This window comes from Ramularia collo-cygni, assembly GCF_900074925.1.
Source record: "Ramularia collo-cygni strain URUG2 genome assembly, contig: RCC_scaffold15, whole genome shotgun sequence".
NCBI classification, from domain to species: domain Eukaryota; kingdom Fungi; phylum Ascomycota; class Dothideomycetes; order Mycosphaerellales; family Mycosphaerellaceae; genus Ramularia; species Ramularia collo-cygni.
In genome coordinates, this window is record NW_019716269.1 from 317,096 (window position 1) to 343,290 (window position 26,195).

The window sequence follows — 26,195 nt, forward strand, 5'->3', positions numbered from 1 at the left end:
TGCTACTACAAAGCGAAAGAAACACGTTGAATGAAACCTCATGAAGGCCACTGAATGAATGGACTACAGCAGACATCAACACGTACAGCAACAAACAACAACCAATAACCCCATCAACAAACCCTCCCGCATCAAAACCCCCCTCCCGCAAATCCCCTCCCGCAAAAAAACCCCTCACCTTCCCGCCCCGAAATCCGCCCGTAAAAGCACGCAAAGGGTACTTAATAGATTTGAAATTCCAGTTTCCCTTAAGGTTGGGTAGCTCAGTGGTTAGAGCGCTTAGACCCTAGTACGGTGTAATGCGAGGCAGGGGGTGGGGGAGGGCCTGGATTTACCCTAGGTAATCTGAGAGACTGGAGTTCGATTCTCTGTCCGACTGAATTTTTTTGGCTGTTGAGTCAATAATTGTCAGGGGAATGAGAGGATCATGCTTGTGGTTTTGATGGGGGGAGAAGGGGGTTGTGGATTGCGCTGCGTGGGTAAGTTCTTTTTGTATGGTTTGTTTTCGCCCCTTTAGTATTGCGTTGAGGAATTGCTTGGCGAGAACCCTCTTGACTTTGAGCTACTTGAACACCGAAGGCTATATACAGATGATGTATATGGCAGAAAGGTAGTGAGGCGGACCGTGGTACATGTAACTTGTTTGAAGGAATGACAAGGTAGCCTGACAACAGGTGAATCAACGCTGTTCCAATTGCTTCTGCAGACACTCTACGTCTCGCTGTGAGTGTGCAAATCCTTGCCAGATTCCCCTGGACTCTGAACACGGACATGCATAACAACGAGTAGTCTTCCCATTTGAGGAAAGTTCGAGGCACGCAAGAGCACAATCAACGCGTTCCCAGCTGTACAGTATCATTTCAATTGCGTGTGATGTAGTAGCGTCTCTCAATCTCCACTGCTTGCTTTGTGACGCGTCGAAAGTACTCTACGGGATTGCCAAAAGCGACCCTCTCCAGGAGGGAGATCTGTGCCCACTTCTCGGTAAACATTTCTCATTGAAGCTGACTCAATGGCTCAACTACTGAAGACCAAATCTTTGAGAGTATGGAGGGGAACCGATGGGTATCGAAAGTAAAGCGCAAACCGTAATTCATTCTAGGCCCATGCCATCGAAGATGGAACTCCTTTACTCCTACGATGTGCAGTCACAAGGTGAATGACAGCATCAACATGAAAGCTCCCGGGTTCGATATGAAGCGGATGATGGGAGGGATGGCCTGAGTTGAACTCCGCCCTTCCTTGGGCATTGCGGTTCTTCTTTGTTGGACGAGCACAGTGATGAGCACTCCGTCCAGGACCCGATGCTCGCTGCACAGGCATTGTGGGATGTCCTTGTTGTTGCCGATGGTCTCGTTCAGTCATTTGGCAATTGAAGCTTCACAAGCACCACCTTCGTCGTCAAATCAGTAGCTTTTCAGGCCAGACTCAACTGTGACATCAACGATTGAAGAGGGCAAGGGAAATTGTACAAGACGCGTCGGCGGGAGAAGAAAGATGTCGAGTTGGACAAACACCAGTCTTGGTCAAAGCCATTCTCCTCTACTGTTGCAAGATGGTACAACATGCCGGCTGAGACTAGCAAACGTTTCAGAAGTGAGCAGGGAGGATATAGGATCTGCCAGTCCATCAGGCGTTGATTTCACCGAGCAGCACTGTCCACACTGGCAAAGACGTCATTTTCATTGTTGGCAGGTGTGAGCTGGGCGATAGCAATCAGATTCGTCTGTAGTGAAACCACATCTGCCAGCAGTCTCTCTTACAGTCCTTCTCACTTGAAACACCGAGCAATCCTATATCAGCATACAGGGAGGTATACCAAGTTGAGTGATCGCTAAAGAAAGCTCACAAGACTTCATCCTCCACACTCTCGTCACTATCCATGCCCTCATCTCCATCGTTCCACCCCTCACCATCCGCCTCCGCCTGCGTCTTCACCACCCAGTCATACTGCGTCACCTCTGCATTCCAAGTAGTCACTGACTCCAGATCTTTCTCGCGCTCGGCTTGCTCCATGATCCTCCTGATGGGATTCGAACGAGCATCGGGCCGCACGACGTACAGAGGATCCGCAGCAGCGGCAGCAGCAGCACGCCAGGAATCAATGCCGTATACATCGCCGCCAGGACCCCGTGGAGCAGGTGGCTGCGGGAAGATCTTTTCCATCAATGCTGGGGTGATCCAAGGCTTCTTGTCCTCTTCCACAGGTTTCCTCATGTCGGCAGACTTCTTCACGTTCGCGGACTTCTTCATGCTCGAGGACTTCTTCATGCTCGTAGACCTCTTCACGTTCGTGGAGTCCTTCACGACCGCAGACTCCTTCGTATCCGCTGGCTCGGCAGCTGTGGGCGGTGAACACTCGCCGCAGGACCATTCTATGCCCGGTCAGTAAAAGCTTCCCAGATCAGTCGGAAACACACACTGTTCGGATCTTCTGGACTGCCGGCGCATTCTGTGTGGAAGAATCTACGCGGGCATCTCATGTATCTGCAGCGCACTACTGGCCAACTGGGATGCGACTCGCCGCAGAAGCAGTCGATGCCATAGTCGATGGGCTCCGGTGGCCCCGCTGTCGTCTTCTCAGGTGGGCGGAGTACCACGGGCTCTTCTTGGTTGTTTGGCTGCGCGCTGGCCTTAAGGCGCTTGGCAGGCCGATCGGCAGGGGGCGCGGCAGGGCGCTTGGAAGGGCGCATGGCTAGGGCAGTGGATTCTTCGTGACTTCGAGACATTTTCTCGTCGTTGTTATGTCTGGGTGTGCAGTGGAGCTTCAAAGATGAGCGGAAAAGACGACGCATTCATGTCCAAGCTTTGCTGCTGTTAAGTTTCTCGGCTTTGAGCCCCGAGGATATTGAAATACATCGATGCTGCATCACCACCTTTCGAAATCGAAGCACCGACTCGACTTGCACATCAACAACAACATCGGCTTCTGCTGTACGCAACCTTTCCTCGTTAGTATCCCATGACAAGGCGGCAGCAGATGCACGAGACCAGCTATGCGCGGCGACATACTAACAGCATCGCTCACAGATCCGCGCACGGCATCCGCGCAAACTCAACAGCAACATCTTGATCTCGAGGTCAGCTGTACACGCGCACCATCCAAGACTTCCTGTATCAGCGGCAAGATGGCGCACGCGTCGTCGAAGAAACCCGCGACAGAGACGGCCGCTAAAAAGGCTCGGAGCATTGCGTCAAAGGTGCTTCGTTACCAGGAATATGGCCGAGCGCTGCTAACGACCGACGCCTGGCGCGCAAAGATGGCWGATGCCATCCAGTTTAAATTGCCGGCAGAAGTTCAGAACAACGTCTTCGAGCACCTCGCTGTGGCCTTGCTACCGGATGCCATGGGCTTCGACAAGATTCGACATGTGCCGGATGCTAAAAACCGGTTCAAGATCTCTGAACAGATCCGTGTCCGCTCCACGCTCAAGGCCGCGACCAACCTCCTCCTTAGCGGCATCTCGAAGATGGGGACTTAAGACCTACCCAGCCCTGGCCGTCGTTTCCCCCCGGCTAGCAAGCGCACGGTATCTAGTGACACTAGCGAACTATACCCCATCTTCCGCGCGCAGATTGAGGAAGCGATTCTCAAGAACATAACCATCCTACACAACGAAAGCTTCCCTTACAAGCTTGAACCAAATCGTTTTCCATACCCCCGCCACCTGCGTCCCCACAAACACCACATCAGATGTCTGCAAATCAACATCACTATCAGCAATCACCGCCTATCAGGCGACATCCACCGAGCGATCCTCTACAGCGCACAAGATGGTATTCCCTCCATTACCAACTATCTTCCCAACCTTAAGCATCTCTCTCTTCATCTTGTTGAGCGCGGGGGTGATATACACCGGCCAATTTCCACTGTTCGGAAGTACCCGAAACGTGAGGGTCGACCAGGTCCTCCTTACACGTCGTTTCACGATGAGATGGTGATTTTAGTTGATCGACTGAGAAGTGTACCTGGCTTGGTGAACCGTCGTGTGTCCTACATCGTGGACCGCGACTCCGCCAATGCATATGATCTCAAGATAGATTACAAGCGGTCTTTGGTTGCCGTCTCGACCGAGACTGCTGTTTTTGAGATCATGGGAACTGTATATGGGAAGTTTGATGTTTAAGGACTTGGCAAGGCGGGAGATGGAATGAGTGGCATTAGCTGTTGCTCGCGTGGTCACGAAAGGCCTTGCAACAAGGAGGAAATTCTGGGACTGATGAAATGGGGACTGAAGCTTGACCTATGCTGAAGAATTGGCGCGTGTGAGAAACTGTGTCTCATGAAATAGGACGATAGATACGATGGAAATGAACAAGCCACATCGAACAAATCTCTTCTACCCGACGCTTGAGCCTCTGACTACTCATCGATGCACTCGCTGGGAGAAGACGGCGAGTGTGCACAGTGTCCGGCCTACAGGCGCAGAGAAATTCAATGCTGGGTACAGCTGCACATCAGTATATTCGCTCCATGTCTCGGAAGGCATGTGTGTCAATGACAGATCCATGGCAATGACGTTGCTTTCTACGCCAAAATGCGTAAAATCATATCGTCGACCGACTCCACAAGCGACTTAATGACAAGGTCACGCTCTATCAAATTGTTTCTTATCACCTACAGGAGAATCCATGCCAATCTTACTTGCACGGACTACGATATCTTGAAAATGGCATATCGTTTATCCCGGTGTCAGACCTGTCAATGGCAGTTACATTCAGCGAGCATATGTCCTGCATCTAACAAGATTTACATCCACGCGGCGGTCGTCGATCGTCAAACTCACGGCGGGCTCCTCGACCACGGTGATCTATGTATTGAGTGGCGTGCATCAATGACGGTGTATGAGAGCTACACCTTGACAGAAAAACCTTGCACGGAGTAGAAATTGACAAGGAACAAAGCCATGTAGTTAATGCACATGGCCTCTCATTACTGCGATGAACAATCTATCCGGCATCAACAGGCAGAGATGGGACTTTGCACAGGGAGAATCTTCTTGGCTGATCGGAGAATTGGTGATTCACGTGGGGCGATACTGTTATCAGTCACTCGACATCATTTCTTTTTCCTGCCATCTGTCATGGATGGTTCATTGGAGTTCTTTCCTTGAAACCATTGCTTTTTCAAATGTCACCTTGAGTAGACCATGCTTGTCAATCTCAGTTCATTTCCTTTGTGTCGTTAACTTCAGACTTTCCGAGCGCTACTCCCACCGGTCTGGTCATGATGGCGGCAGAATAAAAGCATTCCTTTGATGCACTACGATTCCCTCTATCTCGCTTTTCGTAATGAATCTTCTCAAACCGTTCCTTGACGTCGCACTCGCTGTACCAATTCACGCTGCACATCGCTCAGTTACACATATCCCACTCCTCGGCATCTTCCTCCTCAACCTGCTCCTCAAGCTCCTCAGACTGGCCGAGCGTTGACTCCAACTCACGAGAGAGATGGTCCAACCTCTTCTCACGCTGTGAGATTGCAGCGACGCGCTCAATCAGGTCACGCTTCTGGTGACTGATAGTCACTTCCTTGTCGTGGATGATGCGCTCGAGTTTCGCGACTTGACGCTCGCGAGCCTTCAGCTCTTCTTGCTTGCTGAGCAGCTCCATAGACTCGTGTTGCTTTGGCGGGGAAGAAGAAGCCGTGAGCTGCTCGATAGAGCTGGCCATGGACAAGATAGAGGACGAGGTAGCAACCGGGAGGTGGGCCGGCTGCGCGGAAGTCGAGACGTGATTTTCGCTGTGCTCGAAATTCTCTTCAACGATCTCCACCTTCTTGATACGGTGCACTGTAAAGCGCACCGAATCCGCATAGTTGGCGTAGGCCGACTCATGATTATAGCGCTTGGACGGTCTGTCTTCTGTGCCATGTAGATCAACGCGTCGGAGAATGATGAAGTTGCCACCCTCGCTGTCGATAGACTCGAGGGTACCTTCGTACCTGTTCGATTTTAGCAAGACGTCGCGCGACGAGAAGTGTTGGAGCCTCACCGGATGTTTGAGTCGAGGATGATTGAGATGCGCGTTCCGAGCGGAGGCATTTCGATCTTGACAGCCTGTCCGCAGTACTCGTCTTGAAGAGGCATTGTGAATGTTGGCATAAGGGTGTGGTGATGTTTCGTTTTGACAAAGGTTGAAGTAGGAGAAGTTTGTCAAACGCGTCGGGCGTTGGAGGGGTGGAGAAGTATAAACTTTGTAGATTAGGTAAGATTTTCCTGAGAACTGGAGGAATATCTTTCGATCTTTATACTCTTCGACACTTTCTGTTTGCTAAGCTATCCGATGAACAGGGAACTTGGAATACACTAGATAGTRCCGTGCTATATACAATTTTTAACAATCCAGGTTCCAGAAGTGGTTGGCAACTGACAGACCACCCGGGCAAAATCAGGGGTAAGATGTCTGCCTGAGGCCTCAACATCATTATTCGTTGGCAACACCCGGCGCGCGATAGCCTTGCCAATTACCTCGACATTTCAAACCTCTCGTCACCTATTCTCTGGATCTGCCACTGTTTTTGATCAGTGTTGGCCTACCTGGTTGGAAGCAAGACCTTCTCTAACGCTGCCATACCGTCTGAACGCGCGATCGAGACTGAAACCCCGGGTCTCGTACTCTTGACGCGCACTTCAGCGCTGCGGTGTGCACGAACGGCTCTCAAGAGCTCCTAAAGGGACCATTCCCATCACCAAGTCCGTTAAAATGGCCACACCCTACAGCGATGACAGCACGTACGCGGCCGCAAACAAGCAACCTTTGCGCCCGAGCCTTACGATCGTCATCCAACTTGCCATCCTCTTTAAGGAGACGCGAGAGCAACATCTCTACGATGCCAACTACGCCAACGACTACCTCGAAGCGTAGGCGCGTAGGGAAGCCCAAGCGCGATGCAAATTCTGCGGCAAGGAGTGCGCCTACGCCACTAGAAACTGGACAGTCACATTCAGCTGGAAACATCCGTCCAGAGATGTGAGCGGTGGGCATCAGGCAATGGCCGAAGCATCCCTATCCCTTGATGAGAATGACAGCATCTTCTCAAGTCTACGACCTTCCTCCCCGGAGACAATGGAGCTGTAAGATGGATTCCTCCAGGTCCTGGACGTCAGCGCTTCGTGAGATAGAATGGCGAAATCTCTGGTCTTCTGAATCCCCTCGGCCCGCGTCTTGGCCATTCGACGATCGACGAGTATGGCTTTGAGTCTCTCCTCTACGCGCCRAGCACTGCACGACTCAGCACTGTCTATCCATCGAAAAGCAGTCTCCACACACTTTTCAACCCGCAAAGAATGTTGCCGTCATGTATCAGGCTTGCGGGAGGCAAATGGATATGCTTCGGGGCCTGAACAGCATCACGCACAAGATATCTGTTCCCACAGCCAGCGAGCAGGTCGATGATCTGAGGCTTGACGATCGGGTGAAGAACGCGCACGATGAGCCTCAGATGGAGAACGCGTCCAACGCCTTTCCCACCGTCTACAGCATCAGGGTGAATTCACCGGTCGCTGGATCTTCAAATCAGGATGTATCGATGAACAACCGAGAATGGGATGTCCATAGCGTAGAATGCGCCGCGGCGGAACCTCTACAAGACACCACCACCGCTAATACAACGCCACAGAGCTCCGAAACTACAGACCAGCAAGCCTTCGACAGAGACGATGACATCAACATGTCTTAGCTCTTCACCGAGGCGGAAGACAGCACCCGTGATGTGGAATGGTTCATCACACAGCTACAAATCACACAGAAGCCCGAAGCATTCCCTCGTATACTCAAACGCGTCGATTCCAGCCATCCGCTGATCTTCACGGACCGCGGCATCCAATTCACACAACAAGCCGCATCTCCCCATCCGAAGAAAATCATCCCTTGGATCTGAATCATGACCAAAATGGTGCAACGCTCATACGATCTACCAGACGAAAAGATCTTCTGCAAGAGAAAGTCCGATGGCGAGTGGCGTTCGCCTAACTTCACGACGAGGAATTTCTCGAAAATTTTGYGGTGTAGGAAAAGTGTTATTAAGTACTATATGCGCAGCTGTGAGGCGGGCGAAGTTGGACATGCGAAGCACGAGGCTAAGCTTTGGGAGGCCGAGGATTCTATTGAACTTCACTTGCCGTAACTTGGGCCCTTGGCGCTGTATGTTGCGGAGTTGGCGATTGAGGATGATGATGAGTCGAATATTGCGATGTTGATGGAGGGGAATTTGATCGCTGGCAAGTATGGGAAGCTTTGGAGGGATGAGTAAATTCAGAAGATCWTAGCGAATGAGGTTTGAGTGGCGTCCTCTTTGGCTGGGGTGCCATGGCAGCAGCATTTCATGGCGAAACATTGGGTTGATTGGGGTTCACGACGGAAAAGGAGTGGTCTTGCGGCGCGAATGGATCAGCCCGGTGGCTTGCCAAAAGGGGCTTCCTTTCTTTCTCACGTGGGCAGTTCGACAGACCATGCAATTTGCGTGTGAAATACCACGAGAAAGAGTCCTCCCATGCACCAACTCTCACCTCCAGGCCGTGGTTGCAATTTGTGAGCTCATTCCCCGGCAGTGAGGGCTCCCGATCATCATATCGATCGCTCGATGTGCAGACAGGTTTTTCCAAAGGTGGCCAAACTCCTGTTCATCACAGTTTGATATCGCATTGACAGCACTATGGACCAGTTCCGACACCTTCCTGGCGCGCCCTTCAGAGCCTGCTGGAAGCGGCCATTAGTAAAGATGACGAGGCAGCAGACGGAATTTGCAGCACTCAAGAACAACATAAGCGCAATTGGCATGTATTGAGGTAGTATCACGAACATACAAGGGCTACCTCAACGTCTCGGCTACTGAGTACAACGCCAACCATACATAACATTACCCGAATCGCGTTGTGGGTTAGGCCATTAGAGGCGACCGCGCAAACTCTTCGGAGTCGATGCATAGTATTCAGGAGAGAGATGTAGACAGACTTCATAGATCTCGACCACTCTTCAACACGGTCATGGCGAAGTTTACAAGTGACACCCATCATGCTCCTTTCAACATGCTCCTTGTGGCCCGGTCTCAGGCCAAACCTCACAGGTCCAGGTCAAACTCTTGCTCCCCTTCGACTTTCGAAGCCTCAACGAGGAGCTCCTATGTGTCAACCACTGGACACTTTCTCCTATTCATCTTGGCTGCGTGTGACGTTTCGTAAAGCAATATTTCGAGGCCGTGAAAAGTCAGCAAGGCGTGCGGAAGTGTGCGTAATAGCAACATACCCGTGGAATTCGTACTCCGGACTTCCAAATTCAATAACGCGACAGCTCCCATCGATCATTGATGACGAGGCTGGCATTGTGAACGTTCTTCAGCGACTCGCAAAAAAAAAAAAAAAACACACATGGCTGCCGCCGGGGACTGAGTTCATGTTTGAGCTCCACTGCCCCGTAGTCTCGGTAAATCCCAGATCATCAAATATCGGCAGTTCTCTTTGCTTTACTTCGGCCAGAGTTTGGAAGCCATTTCCAAGCCGTGTTTGTTCGGTTTTTAGATTCTTTGTTGCGTGTCGCGACATGATGATTCAAGAGCCAGTTCGAAAATGCGTCGGCTATATCGTAGTAGTCGCGTGTGACCATTGGGCTCGTTGCAAAATTTGCATTCCACAGCCTCGTCGTCGTCTTCCATATCGTTCGCCTCGAGATAATCACGAACCTCTAGCGAATTGAAAGTAGTGCTGAGTGCAGCCATTCTAGTGCCATGGAGTTCTTCGATCAGCTCCTCGCTCGGATCCTCTGCCTCTTGACACAGCGTGTCGTCTTTTGCACGAGCATTCATTATGTCTTCCTTCCGTCTTCTAAACGCTTGATGCAGCCCACGACGTCTTTTACCGAACGACATTCACTTGCTTTATGAGGAATTCGTTCATGGCGTCTTCTCGACTGTAACCGGCCATGATCCGCATTGCCGGACACTAAGCAACCAGGTCGTTGACATCTTTCACATAATTGTGCTTACCTTCGAGACCATATGGGACATTGTGGTTCTCGTTCAAAAACTGAGCCAAGTACATCCAACCTTGAGGTTTAACCCCGGAGGAGGTCACCTTCATGATAGGGGTTCCCGGCAGGGATCGCCGTATCGAAATTCAAGCCAACCAGCTTGCCAATCTGCCATTCATGCGATATGGCCCCCTCGTGCTCGAGATTCTTGTTCTTATCGATCACGCTCTAAGGCCGGTGCGGTGGATTTGTTTCTTAGGTCGGAATCATTGGCTTCTAGTCGCTTATCTGGATCTTGACCCAGTAAGCGATTATCAAGCCGACTCTGACTACATTTGGACGCTCATCGTGGCCTGTCGGACTGTTATGTACTGATGGCTTTTAAGAGTGTCTTCGGAACTGTCAGCGTACGTCTCTAATGCAGCTGATCATTGCGGGCTCAGCGAACGCAGTCAGGACACTCGTGTAGTCGATGACATGCAAAGCGATTCCCATACTCTGAGACGTAAGACAGATACCTGGATGAGCTTTGAATTCTTTCGCAAAGTCAGGCAAGCCGTGCGTAGCTGTAAGAAGTGCGGTACTTGCGTTCCGGCGTCCTACGCTTATCGATCGACAAGTTTGAGTCGTTGTAGAGCGTAGGCGGCCTGGCTGCTTGAAAATGACAGAACTCGTCGAGCGCCTGTAGTTTTGAAAAGAGATTCCTCATATCTTACCTAGAGACAGGTTGTATCGCCTTCTCTATGGTCATTTTCTTGAAATTCGAGGTCACTCCCTGTGCCAGAGCTAGATCTGCGTAATCTTTTCGTGGTTTTCTGGATGCAAGAGGTATCCGAGAGCCTTTCGAAGAGGTGGTATGTGCGGCATCTCATCGCATTTATTCCAATTGATGCTCCGGAAAGCAAATTTCTCCGGCTGCAATTACAGTATTAGTTCTACCCAGCACGAGCAAGGTAAGTTCCGGAAGATGCCCCCTTTCAGCCAGTCACAGCCTTGAGCCGATCGCTCCCCACGCAAGAGCGCTCAAAAGCCCTGGTTGCCGGATCCCCATGCTCAATTTGCCAGCCGCTCATGAGGCGTGGTAGCACAGAGATATTGGAAAGACATGGAGCCTGTCCGTTTCATCTTCTTGTTCTCGCGCCTTGCCTCTCTCGAGGGTTGATGCCAGTGTCAAGGTCGGTAAACGGCATCATACCAGTGCCTAGATTGTTACATCCAGTGGCAGGATGACGAACTCGTCTTCACAATACCCATTCCAGGCCTTGCGTTCGGAGAGCTTTCCACTGCGGATGAGCACATTCGTGCCATTGTTTTCGGGCTTGTACTCAAGGCCCATCACTTGGAACACTGCGTCGCCCTTAGTGAACGCAAGACAGCTGCAGAGATCTTGGATGTGCGCCGCGGAGTTGCTTTGATGCCAGGTGATTTTCCGGGGAAATTGGCGATTAAGATGGATGTGGGAAATTCGTTGAGTGGCTGATAGCCACTGGTTCCTCCTCGACGTCAAGGAAGATCGTCCGCTTCGTGAGCAGCATGGCCTGATTTGCCGCCTGCGTTGCTTTGAAGTGCAAAAAAGGAAACAGCGCAGTCGTATCCTTGATGAGAGTAGGCTCGCCGATGTGTGGTGTCTAAAGCAGTTGCCAAACGTCCTCCTTTCTCTGCCAAATGAGTGATGGGTACACTAGCTCGATGTCTGGATGCCTCGATTCTGTGATATCGTTCAAGTTTGCATTTGATGAGGAAATCCTTACGGGGTGGCCTGGGTTTCATGGCATGGGTTTCGCCAAAAAGACCACCAAACACTCCCAGATCACTTACTCTGGAGCTTCCCGCGTGGTTTTGATATTTTTGCTTCGCACCTCGCCATTCAGAAGACCACTTCGTCATCAAAGGACGTAATAGTGTACGCGTGCAAATCCGAGCGCTGCTTCTTACAGAACTGGAGTCTCCAGCACAGGTTTTGCGAACTCGCGATGGAGGATGATTTTGCCAGAGACGAAGATCCTACTTCGGCTCCAGCATCTTCTGAGAAGAAGAGGAAAACTTCATGTCGGCTCCATACTCGTCCTGATACTGTCGAATCTTCTTAATGTCGGCCATCCTCCTCTGAATTTCCTCCTTCTCATCTTGGGACAACGGTAAGCCGGGCCATGTAAGAAGCCATACCAAGATTTGGACGGATGTTCGTAGGGCTCAAGGTAGGACATATGCCTTCGTCAGGTTTGGAAACCTCTCATAAACAAAGCGAAGCAGCAGACGAGTGTATCTGTGCCGAAGAAAGACTCTACTGTAACAGATGGCTGGAGGTGGACATCCGGAACAGAGATGGAAGACAACCCAAGCCCGGATCGTCACCACACCGGCTCGTCTCTTATAGGAGTGACCTGCGTCTCCTTCGGAGGTGAACGGCGAAAGACGCCAGCAGCACTGCTCTACTTGGGACTTCGTGGATCTTCCAGCTGCTCTGATCCCTACCCAAGATGGATTCCAAACCTAGCAATTGCCGGTGGTTCAGGAAAGACCCATGATCGGCACTGTCTGGCTGGAGGCGCTCAGTACTAACACGAACTGTTGCAAGCATATTTGCAAGAGAATGATTCTGTTCTAAGGTGATCAGCAGGCCTTTTTCGTTCCGTTGGCGAGATTTGGGCATCAGCCGGGTTCTTCGGAGGTCCAGCTGAGTGTATGTGCGGTATGCTTTACCCGTATCATCCCGGGATTCGTCGATTCATTGGACCTTTCGATAAAGATTTCAAAACCTTTTGACTTGTATGGACCGAGGATGAGCGTTGGGCCTGAAGCAGGCATCTTACCATTCAGAATCGTTAGGCAAGAGAAGGATGAGCTACTCCATCGGATTGAGTTGCACTCGTACTCAACACCCTTGACGTCTATTCATCCTGATGCGACTGCCTGGCGACTCCTAGGCCGACAAGCCCGCTGGCATATTGTGGTCCCGCACGCCGAGAAACTTAAGAGATGGGAATGCAAGGAGCTCTTCGGTAAATGAGGAATAGCAACTCGATAAATCCAGACCAGCATTATTCAGTCTTCCTGTCCGGTTGAGCGGTAGAATATGATCTGTTAACACCCATACTGATGCGAGGCTGGTAAGTATTGTAGCTGTGATTATATCGATGACGCCGTTGTAGAAGCCTGTTCCTAGTCGCGCGTACACATGTGTCGGAGATCCCATCACCGGCGTTCTCACGTCTCCCTCGGTAGATCTCTTCGGTGAGGTGTCGGGGATCGAGTGTTCAATGGTATGTTGGAAAATTGCTGCCTTGAACCGCTGTGATCGGTGGAATGGTGCGTTCCACAGAGCTGTCGATATGAGGATTATTCATCGGGGTAAGACATCCTCAGTCATGTCAGCAACGTCCCAAGGCCTCACTCTCTGCAAGCTCGACAATTTTAGGCCTGTTAGAACCCTTGACAGTAGCAGGGTGGCTTATCAATTAATCGAGAGAGCATTTCAGAGCGCTGGTCTTTTCGATGACTTCTCATATTGCCAGCTCTGGCGTTCCATAAAGGCTGTGCCACATGCGAAGTTGTGGTTGAAGAGTTCACATTGCTCGGCGATGGGAAGATACTTGGACCGGTTGAATGATTATCCTAGCGCGTAAGCGCGAGCAACGCACAAAGTCCGCGATAGGACGCGCCGGATAGAGAGTAGCTTCTGGGACGAGTTCCGAATCTACATAGACAACGATCTGAAGCTATGCAAAGCGATTGGAGCCATATACCGAGAGAGGAGCCAGAGGTGAGGCAGTCGAGGACGAGCGCCATAAAATTGGAAAGTTGAACACTAGGATCGCAAGATGAAAACGCGTTACAAGGAGACGAATCCAGAGATGTCGACATGAGGATTCTTCATCGAGGCTAAACACCCTCAATCGTCTTTACGACGACTTGAGATCTTGCTCTCTGCACAATATACAACTCTAGGGCTGCTAGAACCATCACTACCAGCAGAGTAGTTCGTTACACAATGGAGACGGCAGTTCAAGGCGCTGTTTGATTGACAATTCTAAAGAAACCACCATCCTCCGCTGCTTGCATCATTTTACTGCCTGAGCTCATTACTTAATCACATGCTACTCCTCCAACGCCAGCATGACTTGAGCCTCAAGATCTGCGTCGGGTTGAAAGTACGGCAAGAAAACCCAGAGCACATCCAACACTTCCTTGCGACCCATATCTTCCTCAAGCCTCTCCATGGCGAGCAGGCTGGTATCCGTCCAAACCCCCGTGGAAAGCTCTCTGGGTATCCCGTACTCTCCCCTCGACTCGATTACATCTTCTGGAGGGGGGTATCGATCGACGCAAGTCCGAAGGACACGCCAACAGCGACGGGCCCTCCGCTCGAAAGACAATCTCTGGGAGATGTTGTGGAATAGGTGAGATTGAAATCCCTTCATGTACTTCCTGAGGATTCCAACTTCCTCGTAGATGGGGCGCGTCGATTGGATTTGCCACTGAACGTTGAAATGGTTCTGAGTCTGCTGTGGCGAAGCTGACATAATGGTCGTAGAGAGCGCTCGTAGAGCTGTTGTGGTCCTCGTCCCGGCTGGATTATGGCGCATGTGGAATCGTTCCGGGATCTGGATGAAGCGTTCCACCGTAACTTCAACCCTACTGCATCGGCTTAGCCATGTCTCGAGACATTGTTGATGTAGAGGTCGGACAAAGCGCTGACAGCCGCGGAATTCAACGATGGAGGTGCGCTCGAAAGAGCCGATAGCGCGTAGACGAGTGCGTCGTGAGACCTTACAGAGGCCGAACAAAATTTTCCACGGCTCTGGGTTCGGAGTGTAAAGTGGCTGAAGGTGGATGTAGCTATGGCGGTGCCCTTCCTCGATGTATACGACATAGTGCTCTGGGACCGCCTTCTGGAGAACTTGCTCGACGAGCTCCATCGGGAGTGTGCGCCAGACGACGGACACGGGAAGGTTGCCGGCGCCTGGAATCGTTGCGCCGCGCGCGGACATACTGGCGGATGAATGACTCGCCGGTCGAGTCTGAGAGGCAACGCTTGATGTTGTCGTGACGAAAGTGATGTTGAGGAGTCAGACGCGCATCTCGCGTCGGATGTATGTTGTGAAAGTTCGGGCCGTAGCGGGCGCTAAAGAGAGGAAACCACTCCGTGTCGGAGCACTATTAAGAGATGCTAAAGCAGAGTATACTGGTAATGCGTTGCAAACGATGCGGAAGACCGTTCGTCAGGCGAATGAGTCAAGGAAAGAATATACCAATTATCGCGTCATTTTGTAACAGGCCCAGGAAGGTAGGATCCCCGTTGAGGGGAACGTCAGCTGAGAAATTTTTGTTGAGATGGACGGAAGGACCATCCTGCAGCTACATATAATGTTTTGCGAAAGAAGAAGGAACTCGCATCACAATAGTCTCCATCATCATCAAACACGCACACCTAAGATGACTTCTTCGTGCTCTTGTCTGCTACCGGATTCAAGAGGGTTTGACCAGGCTTGCTTCGCCAAGGAGCACTTTCTCCCGCATGCTAGACTCTATCTCTGCATGTCTTGTCGGACTAGCCCGCGATCCGCTGCACCGTATCTTGTTCACCTCCCCAAGCGTGGGAATAGCTGAGCCGACCGCCATCGAGTCCAGCTCTCCTAGATCGAGCAATGCCTTTTGCAGACCTAGCGTTCTTATACCTTTTATGACAGAGAGCAGATCAGACTCCCCTCTGGCAAAGGGGCCATCTTGGCTTATAACAGAGCTCCGTCCATCGTAGCAGAGACTCATATTGGTTTGATCGAGCGAAGAACGCGAGATTTCGTAGGGTGAGGAAGACCACCTTGAAAACAAAAACCGACTTCAACGAGATCGACGCAGATGCTGGTGCCATTGGGACTCTCATTCTGTTCAAGTCCTCAAGAACAGCGACATGATCTCAGCTATCAAATCTCGCCCACGTGGTTGTACGTGGGCCTCTCGGCCTCTTGCTTGGATGTCAAACTCTTGACGCCCGTAGGTCGGCAAGTGTTGTCAACAGAGTCATCCCTTGAAATCCCTGCGCTGGACTAGGTGGAGCTTTGCATAGGGAGCGCAGACAGTGCATTCTGGAAGATGGGCTTGGAAGCCTGGCCTGGGCTCGATGCTTCCAGAACGGGAGACTGGCGGCGATGGTGCGGGTATCGAAGATCGGCATGTACAAGTCTTTGGCATCGACCTCAACCGAGACGGTGAAAGCCATGGTGTCGGCCAGCAGTTGGTCGGAACCCCATTCAGCACGACAGGATGGTGGTTTTGGCATTGTTGGCCAGGGCGGTGCCCAAGGAGGATTGTCAATCATGCTTGTACTCTGCTGTTGTCCCATGAGCGTCACTCTGTTTACTGGCACCTTCTCCACCAAAGTTGCTTCGAAAATACCGCCAATACCAACATTTTGCGCCACGTCAATTTGCGCGAGCCTTTGACGGCGGATGACGTGGACGAATGGCCCAAATCATCAGGATGGACTAGCGACTGTGGCATTGTCTCGTACGATCAAAGCACGACAATTTGTTGGATAGTTGTTTCGAAAGGACAGAAACGAGGATACCTACCTCCAGGGCTTCATACAGTGCAAATCAGGGTCCGATCGGAATCGCGCCAGGAAATGCACTCCACGGCCAGACTTTTGCGCTTCACAACACCTCGATTGATTCGTAGGCCAGGAACACTTTCGCTCACACTATTCGACTCATCTTGAGATCATAAGAGGCCTGTACAGGTTTCTTTGAATACATTCAATAAAACGGCCAGGCAGGGCTTTTAAAAGAGAAGACAAAGCCGTACTTATGGACGACTTTGAGCATCGTCATGAAGATTCCTTCCTGCTTTACGACGGGTTAGAGAGGAGTTGACATTGAATGAAGCTCAGTCACCTGTAAAAATCTTACAATGAAGCTCCAGTAAAGCATAGACGCGAAGGCAAGAATTTTGTTTGGGATATGTATCTTCTGCAAGCCTGAAGACAGACACTGTTAGACAGTCCAACCAAATCGATCAGCTCAATGCTGTTGTGATGATGCCTCGCGAATGTCGAGAGGAAATGACACGCTCAAGGCAGCTCAATCATGAACACGTGCTATGATTTGCTGATCTCGCTCCCTACATCCCCCAAGTTTCATGACCCGACCGCCCTTCCTGCTTGCACCGTGGCTTGCTACCATTGCAGAGATGCTATAGAGAGGCACGGTCGTCGCACTGGTGGTCCTAAGCGTAGCACCATCCGCCTTCTTCCCGCTACACCTGCGACGTGTAGTATGCGTCGTACGCCACAAGGAACGTTTCTTCAAAGTCCTCTGCGTTGCAATCTTGCTTGGGAAGGTTTGGCACCTGAAGCGTAGCTCTGCGTAGCTTCAGTCCCCGCAAAGTCCTCAATACCTCCAGAGTTGCTTTCTTCGCGATCATATGATGATTCGAAGTCTCCCAAAAGCCTAGTGGTGTGAGGTAGGGCGCCTGGAAGAACAGGGAAGACAATCTAGGGTACAACTGGTTGATTTTGGGGATCAGCTTTAGGCATCGCTCAAGTATTGTCGGCAACCAGTATGAATCGCGGGCATAAAGGTGGGGCACGAATGAGACGACGAGACGTCGCACATGCTGTTTCAGACCGTCGAATGATATGCAGAATCGATGAGTCGTCAAGCTGAGGGAGTTTCGTCGCCCAACGCAGGCGAAGAACACGGCTGTGGTTACGGTGTCTTCTTCCAGTAGCGTCGAAATGGCAGCGGTGAAGAGTGCCTTGGACGCGCGGGCTGGATCGATGAGGCCTTTCATGGGAGGGCAGAATTTCTGTTGTCCGAAGATGTAATCGATGATGTTCATGTCGTATATTTCCGAAGAGCTGATCTGCTCGATTGAAACGACATAGGACAGGATCTTCCTCTGTAGCTCGTTCGGAAGGGTGGTAAGACTCGCTGGCTCGTATGCTGTTCGACCATTAGTATGCTTGGATAACAAGGTGAGGCTCGGTGGTCATACTCATGTCGCGCATCTCATGACTCAAAGCAACCTCGTGGGCGAGTAGCTTCGACAAGACTTCCATTGTTCTCAGGCCTGTAGCCTCAATCTCATTTTCCGTTGCAGCTTTCAGCAATTTGCGTTTGTGAATCAAGGCCAGGCGCGTGGATGGGCCGGCGAGGTAGGTCTGCGCGAGATGCGGCGCCTCATGCTCGGGCTTCCAACATCCGCCGTGGCACCAATTGCAGTCGAACTTCATTGCGAAGATGGTGTTGGTGTTTGTGTTGTAGAAGATGTTGAAGACGAAAGGGAACTCGAGGTAGATGTCCCGCTTCGTAGCCGCCAGCGCGACGGATTGGACCCTTCACTGCGACCCTAGACGCGGTGGTCCGACCTCGGGAGAGTCCCGAACCCGTTCACACGGCGAACCCTCGACAAAATCTCAGACACCAATACCGAAGTATGAGTGGGGCCCTACTCGTAGCAGTCACCGGGTTCCCAACCAACTGAGCCCAGAAGATGGATTTGACATGCACACATAGTAGAAGTGCGGATCACTGTCTCTGCTCAAACCAGCAGCCCACAAAGTCAAGAAGGAAAAGGCGATAAATCTGGCCGAGGCCACCATCTCAGTCGGAAGCGCGCTGTCAGCGAGTGACGGCAACTTCCAAGAGATCATCACCACTGTGAAGCCATCATGGTTATACAAAAAGCCCACCGCTGCCCGGAGCTGTTGACACGAGGATCATTCATAGTGACAAGATACCATTGATAGTACCTACAACTTCCCGAGACCTCGCTCTCTGCATGCTTGACAACCACAGGCCCGATATATTTCTGACCACTAGCAGTGTAGTTCGTCAATCGATCGATAGAGCAGGTCAGGCCGCTGGTCTTGTGGATGATTGATTACATCGACAAGAGAACACACTTCAATCCTGACAGATTGGATGCACTTCCTCCCACGTCGGCGGACCAATGACTTTGCGAATGGCCTGAGCCCTGTCGCGCCAGCTGCTGAAGCCTTCCTCCGCTTGCAATGGTCCGAAGTACTTCTCGTAGGTCGCCAATGCAGTATCCTCGAAGTCCTCAGCGCGGCAGTAGACCTTAAAGGTAATCTCATTGTCGAAGACCGTGTTGTAATCCGGCCACCAGTCAAGGTCAAGAACGACCTTCTTGATGGGTAGGGCGTGAAGCTTGGAGGCTATCTGAACAATGGTGTTCTTCGTAGTCTCGTGTTCGTTCGACATTGTAGACTCGCCTCCATTCCACTCGCGGTGGATGGGCATGAGGATCCATGGAACGCGCAAATGCAACGTCCGCAATCCAGGGCACACCTTCACAACGTTCGATATCGCGTCCATGGTTTCGCTGAGAAGCTGCGCATGAGACTCCTCCTCAAACCGCATTGGCTCAGAGTACTCCAGACTCATGTGTCTGATTTTGATCAGATAGCCTGCAGTAGGAGGAGCGATGTGTTGACTGAGGAACACGTCTGAGTAACACTTGGAACCGTAATAACCTGAAGTCATCCAATCCGGCGCGTCTCCGATCTCGAAGCGTATGATGTCTTCTTCGAGCAGTGTGGCGAGCGCAGCCCGGAAGAGGGCCTGCGATGCCCTCGCTGCGTTGATCTTGCCGTCCTGGCGGCCCCAACCTAGAATGGGTATACTATAGCCGAAGATTTCTGGGTGGATGGCCGCACGGTGTGGGAAGATCTCATATTCGCCCGGGTCGCAGTCAAGGGCGACTACGTAGGACATGATATGCTGAAGAATCTCATCGGGGATCGTGGTGAGACATGCCGGCTGATAGTCTGTGTCGGGCGTCAGTGTGAAGTTTTCTTTCCGGCCGATGGCATACTTTGCTCACCGTAGACCTCTAACTCTGGCGTGAGAGAGATTCCTTCTTCAAGCAAATGACGGGCCAACTCAGAGCCGGTGAGGTTGGCGGGCGGCACAATGTTCTGCTCGACTGCAGTTTTCAGCAGCTGGCGGGTGTGCACGACGATGCGGCGCGCAGAAGGTCCGGCATTGAAGACCTGCGCCGCGTGTTGTGCCTCGTGCTCGGCGATCTCGCAGTGGCTAGTAGCGCACCTGAAGCACGGACAGCACCAATTGCAACMGGGACTCATGACGAAGAGATTGAGTGCCGAAGTACGGTTCATGAGTGACGGCAGGTTACGGTGGAGAGGTGGAGAGGTGGACAGTTGTTGTGGAGGTGGACAGCATCCACAATAACCGCGCTAGTTGTGTAGCGTATCGGGACCGGCCGCCTATTCGATCACCTGTGTGTTCAAACATTGCATGTGGGAATACATGTGAGTATAGCAGTGAAAGCACATTTGAAGCATAAGACTCAATGCCACGGGCTCGTACGAGGGTATCCAGGCCCGCTCTGTGCCCCATGGATGCTCCAGGCTTTGCTTTTATGCCAGTACACCATTCAGTGACGTGTATATTCCCTGCTCATCTTCAATTGGTATAGAAGTTGTTCAGCCCTGCTAATGCAGAGTAAAGCCTCGATGAGGATGTGAAGATCGATGAAAAACCAGATACTTTGTAGATTATGCTGGCGGTGAAGAACAACGGAATTCCTCCTTCGGTTTGCACTGTTTTTCATGACCGTACCAAAGCCTTCATCAAACCTGCCAAATAGCTCTAGGTGTAAGCAATCGGCCGAAGTCATTCATTCATTGTTCGGTAGCTAAGACGGGATTGTGGCCAGAGCTGGCGATATGACAATTATTCATCGGGACAAGACATCCCCATACATCCTTACAATGTCCTAAGGCATCGCTCTCTGCGATATCGATGAATCTAGGACTGCTAGAATCCTAACAACTAGCAGAGTATCCTGTAAACTTATTGGAGAGCAGCTCAGGGAGCTGCTGTTAATGACAAATCCTAACATCGACAGCTCTGATTGTGGCTACTATCTCTACTTGCTTTGAATCTACTTTGGGGGAAGGTACGATGCAGCCCTCTCGCGCCAGGTGTTGAAGCTCTCCTCCGGGTTCAATGGTGCGAAGTATTTGTCGTATGTCGCCATGAACGCAGCCTCATAATCTTCCGCGGAGCAATCAACCTTGAAAGACATCTCGCGGGTCAGGCACGGGTAGTCTAGATCAAGAGTGGCGCTCGCTATCGGCAAGGCATGGAGCTCGGATGCGACAGATAGGATGTCTTCCTTTGTGATCTCATGATCCTCATCTGATGTGGGTTCATCGTTGAACCACGCGTCGTGGAGCCGCGCGAGAGGCCAAGACAGTCGCAGCTTGAGAGTCTTCAGGTTTGGGCAGATTGTCAACACATTTGCAAGTGGGATGAGGGTGCTGGTAAGGTAGTGCCCGCGGTGACCTTCATCGAAGAAGCCGAAATCCGTGTATTCAAGACTCGCGTGCTGGATCTTCTTGACATAACCTGCTCGAGGCATGGTGATGTTTCCTGTGAGGAGCATTTCTCTGGCGGGATCTGGTCCCCRCCAATCCGAACAATCTCCAATCTCGAACCGAATGATGTCGTGCTGAAGCAGAGTCGAAAGTGCGGCCTCGTGTAAAGCTAGCGAAGCTCGTGCTGGATTGATACTGCCTGGCCATTCAATTTGATACGCTGTCCGAGAGGAATTGCCGAAGATGCCCGGTAAAACAGCTGTGTAGTCTGGGTAAGGATACTGGGGCGCGGTACAGTAGGTGATGAGAACCACGTAAGACATGATCTTTCGCAGGATCTCCGTGGGCATCGATTCCAGGCCTGGGGGTTGGTGACCTGCGCGCGATTGTTAGCCTCGAGTTCTTCATTTCACGCCAGCTATACCCACTCGTGTCTCTGAGCTCTGGCGTGAGAGACACTCCATTGTCAATCAAGATTCCGATAAGCTCGGTGCCTGTCGGACTATTACCAGCCGAAACACCGTATGCTGCAGCGACGGCGAGTAGCTGACGATGGCGCACGAGCGCCACACGCTTAGAGGGACCCGGCTGGAAGTTCTCCGCCGGGTGGTCTTTCTGATGATCGGCCACGTAGCAGGAGAGATTGACGCCGTGCTCCGTGAATGGTGCGCACCAATTGCAGAAGGTCTTCATTGCGTGGTAGGAGAATGGTGATGTCGTGTCGATGCAGGGTTTCGTAAGTCGAGAGTGAGAAAAAGTCCATTCCTAGCATGCTTAAGGTTACCCAGAGCTGTCGATATGAGGATTACCCAGCGGGACAAGGAATACTCATTCATTCCCGCTATGATCTAAGGCATCGCTCTCTACAGGCTCGACGACTCCAGACCTGCTAGAATCCTAATGAATAGCAGAGTAGCTCGTCAATCAAGCGAGCGAGGGAATAGTTTGGAGCGCTGCTCTTGTCGCTAATTTCTCATATCGACAGCTCTAAGGTTACCGGACCGCTCCTCCGATCTCTGGAATACATACTCGGCCGCCGCATGTCCAGATACTCGCTGAGCCACAATTATCAGAGCTGTCGATATGAGGATTATTCATCGGCACAAGACATCCCTATTTATTTATCCCTACAATGTCACTAGGCCTCGCTCTCTACAGGTTTAACGATTATAGGCCTGCCAGAATCCTAATCACCAGCAGAGTAGCCCGTAAACCGATCGAGGGAGCAGTTGGGGCGCTACTCTTGTTGATGATTTCTCATATCGACAGCTCTGACAATTATATCATCACCTAGTCATGCGAATCCAAGAGAAGATGGTGCTTCGCATCATGGCTGGGAGCTCTGCCCGCACGGCAGATGTGTATGTATCAACATGATCCTGAACAGGTTTATGGATCTCCTGACAAGAACTGTTGCTGCACAAAGAGAGCGGGTACTGTGTAAGCAGGCTGGTGAAAGATCGCGGCTTTGACAATGAACAGCTACCTGCACTGATTCAAGATGTTCTTCCCAGGCGCAAACATATCCAAATATATCCTTTGCCCTTGAGTTTTGGCGATTGTCCAGGGCTATCTCTTCCCAAATGTACTCGTCTTTGAGGTACGGCTAAGCACGCGTTAGGAAGGGACGGCAGATCGATTATAAATGCTTTATGCCGCGTCACCGTAGAGGACATGTCAGTTGGGCATGTCTTGGAAAGACTCTCCAGACGCAAAGCCAAGGGCAACCTGCAGGGATCACTTCCTAGCAATACCTCCGGCTCGGCGGACTGTCAAGTTGGAATAGATCTATTCCAGTACAATGCTTTGGGGAGATCTCAAGGCATGACAGGCGCTACATCGATACGATACAATGGGAACGACTGCGTTGAGGCTGTCAAAGAAATTGCCGTGGGTTGACGAACGCTTCCCCGACAGAGTCTCTTGCTACAGAGTGGTGTAAAGAAGGCGGCCAAGAGATGCGGGCTTTGCGTGAGAATGATGTCGTGGGAGAAGGATCGAGGATGTGCATGGAGTCTCTGTATCTCTCGATCACTGCCTGTAAGCTGTCGGAATCTTTGATTGATGGCAACATCGCAAGGTAAAGGAAGGACTCCGAGGCCTTTTGCAGCGAACTCCTGATTAGCAGCTTCTCGGTGATAATGATCACAAGGGGGATCAGAATGGATGGAGAATCGGTACCTGTGACGAGAGAAGAGTGACCAATGATCTCCACCTCACGCATGTAATTAAGTAGGGCAGATAGCTCACTGGCGAATGCGCTCTGCAGCCGAACGTGCCATATGAGCTCAAGCTTGTAGGCGTCATGTCTAATACGAGGAACCCTGATGGACAGAGTCGAGCGTAGCTCAGTGCGCCCTTTTCCGTGAACGAGCGTGTAGTCGTATGGTACTGGCATCTTCGTCTTGAAGCGAACGTAGAATCTTGGCGCAGAGAGCAATCTTGTTGCAGCGCCGTACCCAATCGTAAGGCGGGGAATAGGCGGGGACTTGGGAAAGCGCACTCGATATGGCAGGCGCGGTGACCGATGCCTCGTTCCTGAGAATGTTCAATGCGCGCTTGCGACTCCCACTCGAGATCTGAGTGAGAGTAGAGACGTCCTTCCATGTGGGTGATAAATCGAGCAATTGTATCGATCGTGGTTACTCCTGGATTCAAGCTCGAGCCGAAGCTCGCGAGGAAAAGCTTTGTCGAGGATGGTGTCAATCAGCTCCATMGGAAGTTTCCTCCATATCACCGACATGGATATTCTCCCAATCGAGCCGGGTGTAGTCGCACCGCGCGCATACATGACATATATGGTTGTGATCTCGTGTTATTGWGGTGCGACTGTAACGAGGTCAGTACAATCATGCGGATGAAAGTCATCCAGCGCCAGACAATAAGCCAGTCAGTCGCAGAGGAAATTCCGGGAGACGTACCGGTAAGGTGGAGTTGTGATACCAGTAGCGCGCACTGAAGATTATGGACCAAGTCGACGGAGGAAGTTGTTCTGAGGTATTGGAAGGGTCAACTTTGATTGAAGCGCCACCGGTACGAGCGAGTGTGTTGTTGCCGGGATGGATGAGCAGGGACGTCGAAAGAGTGGTGTGTCGGGTGATTTGTTCATGGAGCTAATGGAAGAAGTGCAGTCGTTGAATCTTCAATAACTCATGATGATACACCACAGGTCCAAATCCTTGGAAGTTGTTATCAGGCAAGAGTTTCTTCGCGTTCCGTAACCCAGCTTGCCGGCACGTCTAAGGATGAGGTGCAGCAACCTTAAAGCTTAAACTTCGAGCTGGGTCTAGGGTTGAGGTTGGGGTAGGCGTCGATATGCATCGGGCTCCATATTTTCATTCAAACATTGACTATCTGCTGCATGCCGATGAGAAGAGCCATAGCTCCCATCGATGACACAATAGAACAGCTGCAAGGGGCTCGGGAAATGATTCTGTCTTGTAGCGTCGCTTCCACATCTACGGGCTCAGAGCACGGCACTATCATTCCTGCATCCAACAAATGAGGTGGTCATATCCGGATCTGGTCACAGTCTCTCGATCTCGGTAGATGTATGCAAGTACTATCCCCGCTGGCCAAAGAAAGTCAGAGAGAGACCATGCGCCATTGAGTGCACCTGCGGAACATCCGACGATGAGCGCCCAATACCCAAACCCTAACCCTAGTAGCACTGCGTTAGCTGGATTCGTCGCAGGACGGCAGACACTCCTCGACTCACATATGCAACGTCATTGTAGTCCCAGGACCGATGGGCCCGGACATGGCGAGAACATCAGTTCCTGATACCAAGAGCTACGAGCGCTGCACCAGAACTTTCCACCACACCTTCATCTTTACATTACGGCCTCTCTCTGAGTCCCGGATGGAACTTGTGGAAGGACGATCGAGCCTCGCCTGCAGAAACTCGCGACAGTATTATCGGTAGCCAAAGTCCCACCTGGAGCACATCTCAGCCGAGTGTCCACACCGACAACTCGATTCTTCTTTACGTCTATGCCAACGACATCTTTGGCAGTGCTCGATTCAGACAATCAGCAAAGTGCCGCAAGTACTTCTGAACAGGAGCGAGAATCCAGGAACAAGGCACCAGAACAATACACGGCAAGAAGCAGCCAAAGCATGACTTATTGACTGGAGCGCCTCCGGCCATCAAGAACACCATTCACAGCCAGACATCGCCAAAGATGACGTGCCTGCGAAGCACAGCAGCAGGGAAACCACAAGATTGGACTGCAGTCGCGGTGAGACTTTGCATAGTATGACAACAGAGCTCGATGAGAAAGCGCCGCTGAGCGTCCAGCCAAGAAGCAAGACTTTCAGACGCAAGAAAAAAGTGGCACAAGGTCGCCTGAAACGTATCCGCCGCCCATCGCTTCAGATCAAGTCCAGAAATCGCTACAGATCTCGAAATGCCACGAGAAACAACGAACAGAAACCAGCGCAAGCGACGAAAACCAGTGTGCTTGTTGGTGTGGTTAGCTTAGTAAGTGGTTATTGGTGGTTAGGTTACCGGTTGGTATAGTTAGCAATTGAAGCGCTGTTAGTAGGAGTTAGTATAAGGGTTATTAGTTACCGGTAACTAACCGGATAGGGCTCCGATTAGCTATATTACCTCCGGAGGTCCGCATCCTTAATAATCCGGTCGTCTTAAGTAAGTTCATCTATACTATTAATTCATCGTTAATTTAATGCCATTCGGTAGCTGGCTAATCCTTAGTAAGGGAGTTACTAATAAGGTTATCCTTAATCCATTAAGTAAGGGCTATAGCAAACTAAACCTACCGAACTACGTAACTATCCGAGGGAAGCGCTACCTCCGCTAGCTTACCGCCGCTAATAATAAGGACCTAAGGAAGCGTAGGAG

The 26,195-nt window shown here is 51.3% G+C and overlaps 9 protein-coding genes and 1 non-coding gene; 3 read left to right on the forward strand and 7 right to left on the reverse strand.

The window, feature by feature from the left end:
* The first annotated feature begins 252 nt into the window (after positions 1-252).
* tRNA lies at positions 253-379 on the forward strand. One transcript has 2 exons: positions 253-290; positions 344-379. It is a non-coding gene (tRNA).
* A 1,466-nt stretch (positions 380-1,845) lies between these two features.
* RCC_08752 (uncharacterized protein) lies at positions 1,846-2,729 on the reverse strand (the record flags this gene model as incomplete). XM_023773998.1 has 2 exons in its annotated part: positions 1,846-2,375; positions 2,510-2,729. 2 exons carry the CDS (start codon positions 2,727-2,729, stop codon positions 1,846-1,848), a joined length of 750 nt encoding a protein of 249 aa, XP_023629766.1.
* Positions 2,730-3,128: 399 nt separating this feature from the next.
* RCC_08753 (uncharacterized protein) lies at positions 3,129-3,482 on the forward strand (the record flags this gene model as incomplete). Its single annotated transcript, XM_023773999.1, has 1 exon — positions 3,129-3,482. One exon carries the CDS (start codon positions 3,129-3,131, stop codon positions 3,480-3,482), a length of 354 nt encoding a protein of 117 aa, XP_023629767.1.
* Positions 3,483-5,355: 1,873 nt separating this feature from the next.
* RCC_08754 (uncharacterized protein) lies at positions 5,356-6,089 on the reverse strand (the record flags this gene model as incomplete). XM_023774000.1 has 2 exons in its annotated part: positions 5,356-5,944; positions 5,995-6,089. The coding sequence occupies 2 exons, from the start codon at positions 6,087-6,089 to the stop codon at positions 5,356-5,358; spliced, it is 684 nt and encodes a 227-aa protein (XP_023629768.1).
* A 1,211-nt stretch (positions 6,090-7,300) lies between these two features.
* RCC_12182 (uncharacterized protein) lies at positions 7,301-7,681 on the forward strand (the record flags this gene model as incomplete). Its single annotated transcript, XM_023774001.1, has 1 exon — positions 7,301-7,681. One exon carries the CDS (start codon positions 7,301-7,303, stop codon positions 7,679-7,681), a length of 381 nt encoding a protein of 126 aa, XP_023629769.1.
* Positions 7,682-14,063: 6,382 nt separating this feature from the next.
* Positions 14,064-14,957, reverse strand: RCC_08756 (uncharacterized protein; the record flags this gene model as incomplete). The annotated part of the gene is made up of 1 exon (XM_023774002.1): positions 14,064-14,957. The coding sequence occupies one exon, from the start codon at positions 14,955-14,957 to the stop codon at positions 14,064-14,066; it is 894 nt and encodes a 297-aa protein (XP_023629770.1).
* Positions 14,958-17,220: 2,263 nt separating this feature from the next.
* Positions 17,221-18,199, reverse strand: RCC_08757 (uncharacterized protein; the record flags this gene model as incomplete). XM_023774003.1 has 2 exons in its annotated part: positions 17,221-17,909; positions 17,962-18,199. 2 exons carry the CDS (start codon positions 18,197-18,199, stop codon positions 17,221-17,223), a joined length of 927 nt encoding a protein of 308 aa, XP_023629771.1.
* A 673-nt stretch (positions 18,200-18,872) lies between these two features.
* RCC_08758 (uncharacterized protein) lies at positions 18,873-20,074 on the reverse strand (the record flags this gene model as incomplete). XM_023774004.1 has 2 exons in its annotated part: positions 18,873-19,756; positions 19,804-20,074. The coding sequence occupies 2 exons, from the start codon at positions 20,072-20,074 to the stop codon at positions 18,873-18,875; spliced, it is 1,155 nt and encodes a 384-aa protein (XP_023629772.1).
* An 821-nt stretch (positions 20,075-20,895) lies between these two features.
* Positions 20,896-22,024, reverse strand: RCC_08759 (uncharacterized protein; the record flags this gene model as incomplete). XM_023774005.1 has 2 exons in its annotated part: positions 20,896-21,707; positions 21,760-22,024. The coding sequence occupies 2 exons, from the start codon at positions 22,022-22,024 to the stop codon at positions 20,896-20,898; spliced, it is 1,077 nt and encodes a 358-aa protein (XP_023629773.1).
* Positions 22,025-23,207: 1,183 nt separating this feature from the next.
* Positions 23,208-23,729, reverse strand: RCC_08760 (uncharacterized protein; the record flags this gene model as incomplete). Its single annotated transcript, XM_023774006.1, has 1 exon — positions 23,208-23,729. The coding sequence occupies one exon, from the start codon at positions 23,727-23,729 to the stop codon at positions 23,208-23,210; it is 522 nt and encodes a 173-aa protein (XP_023629774.1).
* Between the last annotated feature and the right edge of the window lie 2,466 nt (positions 23,730-26,195).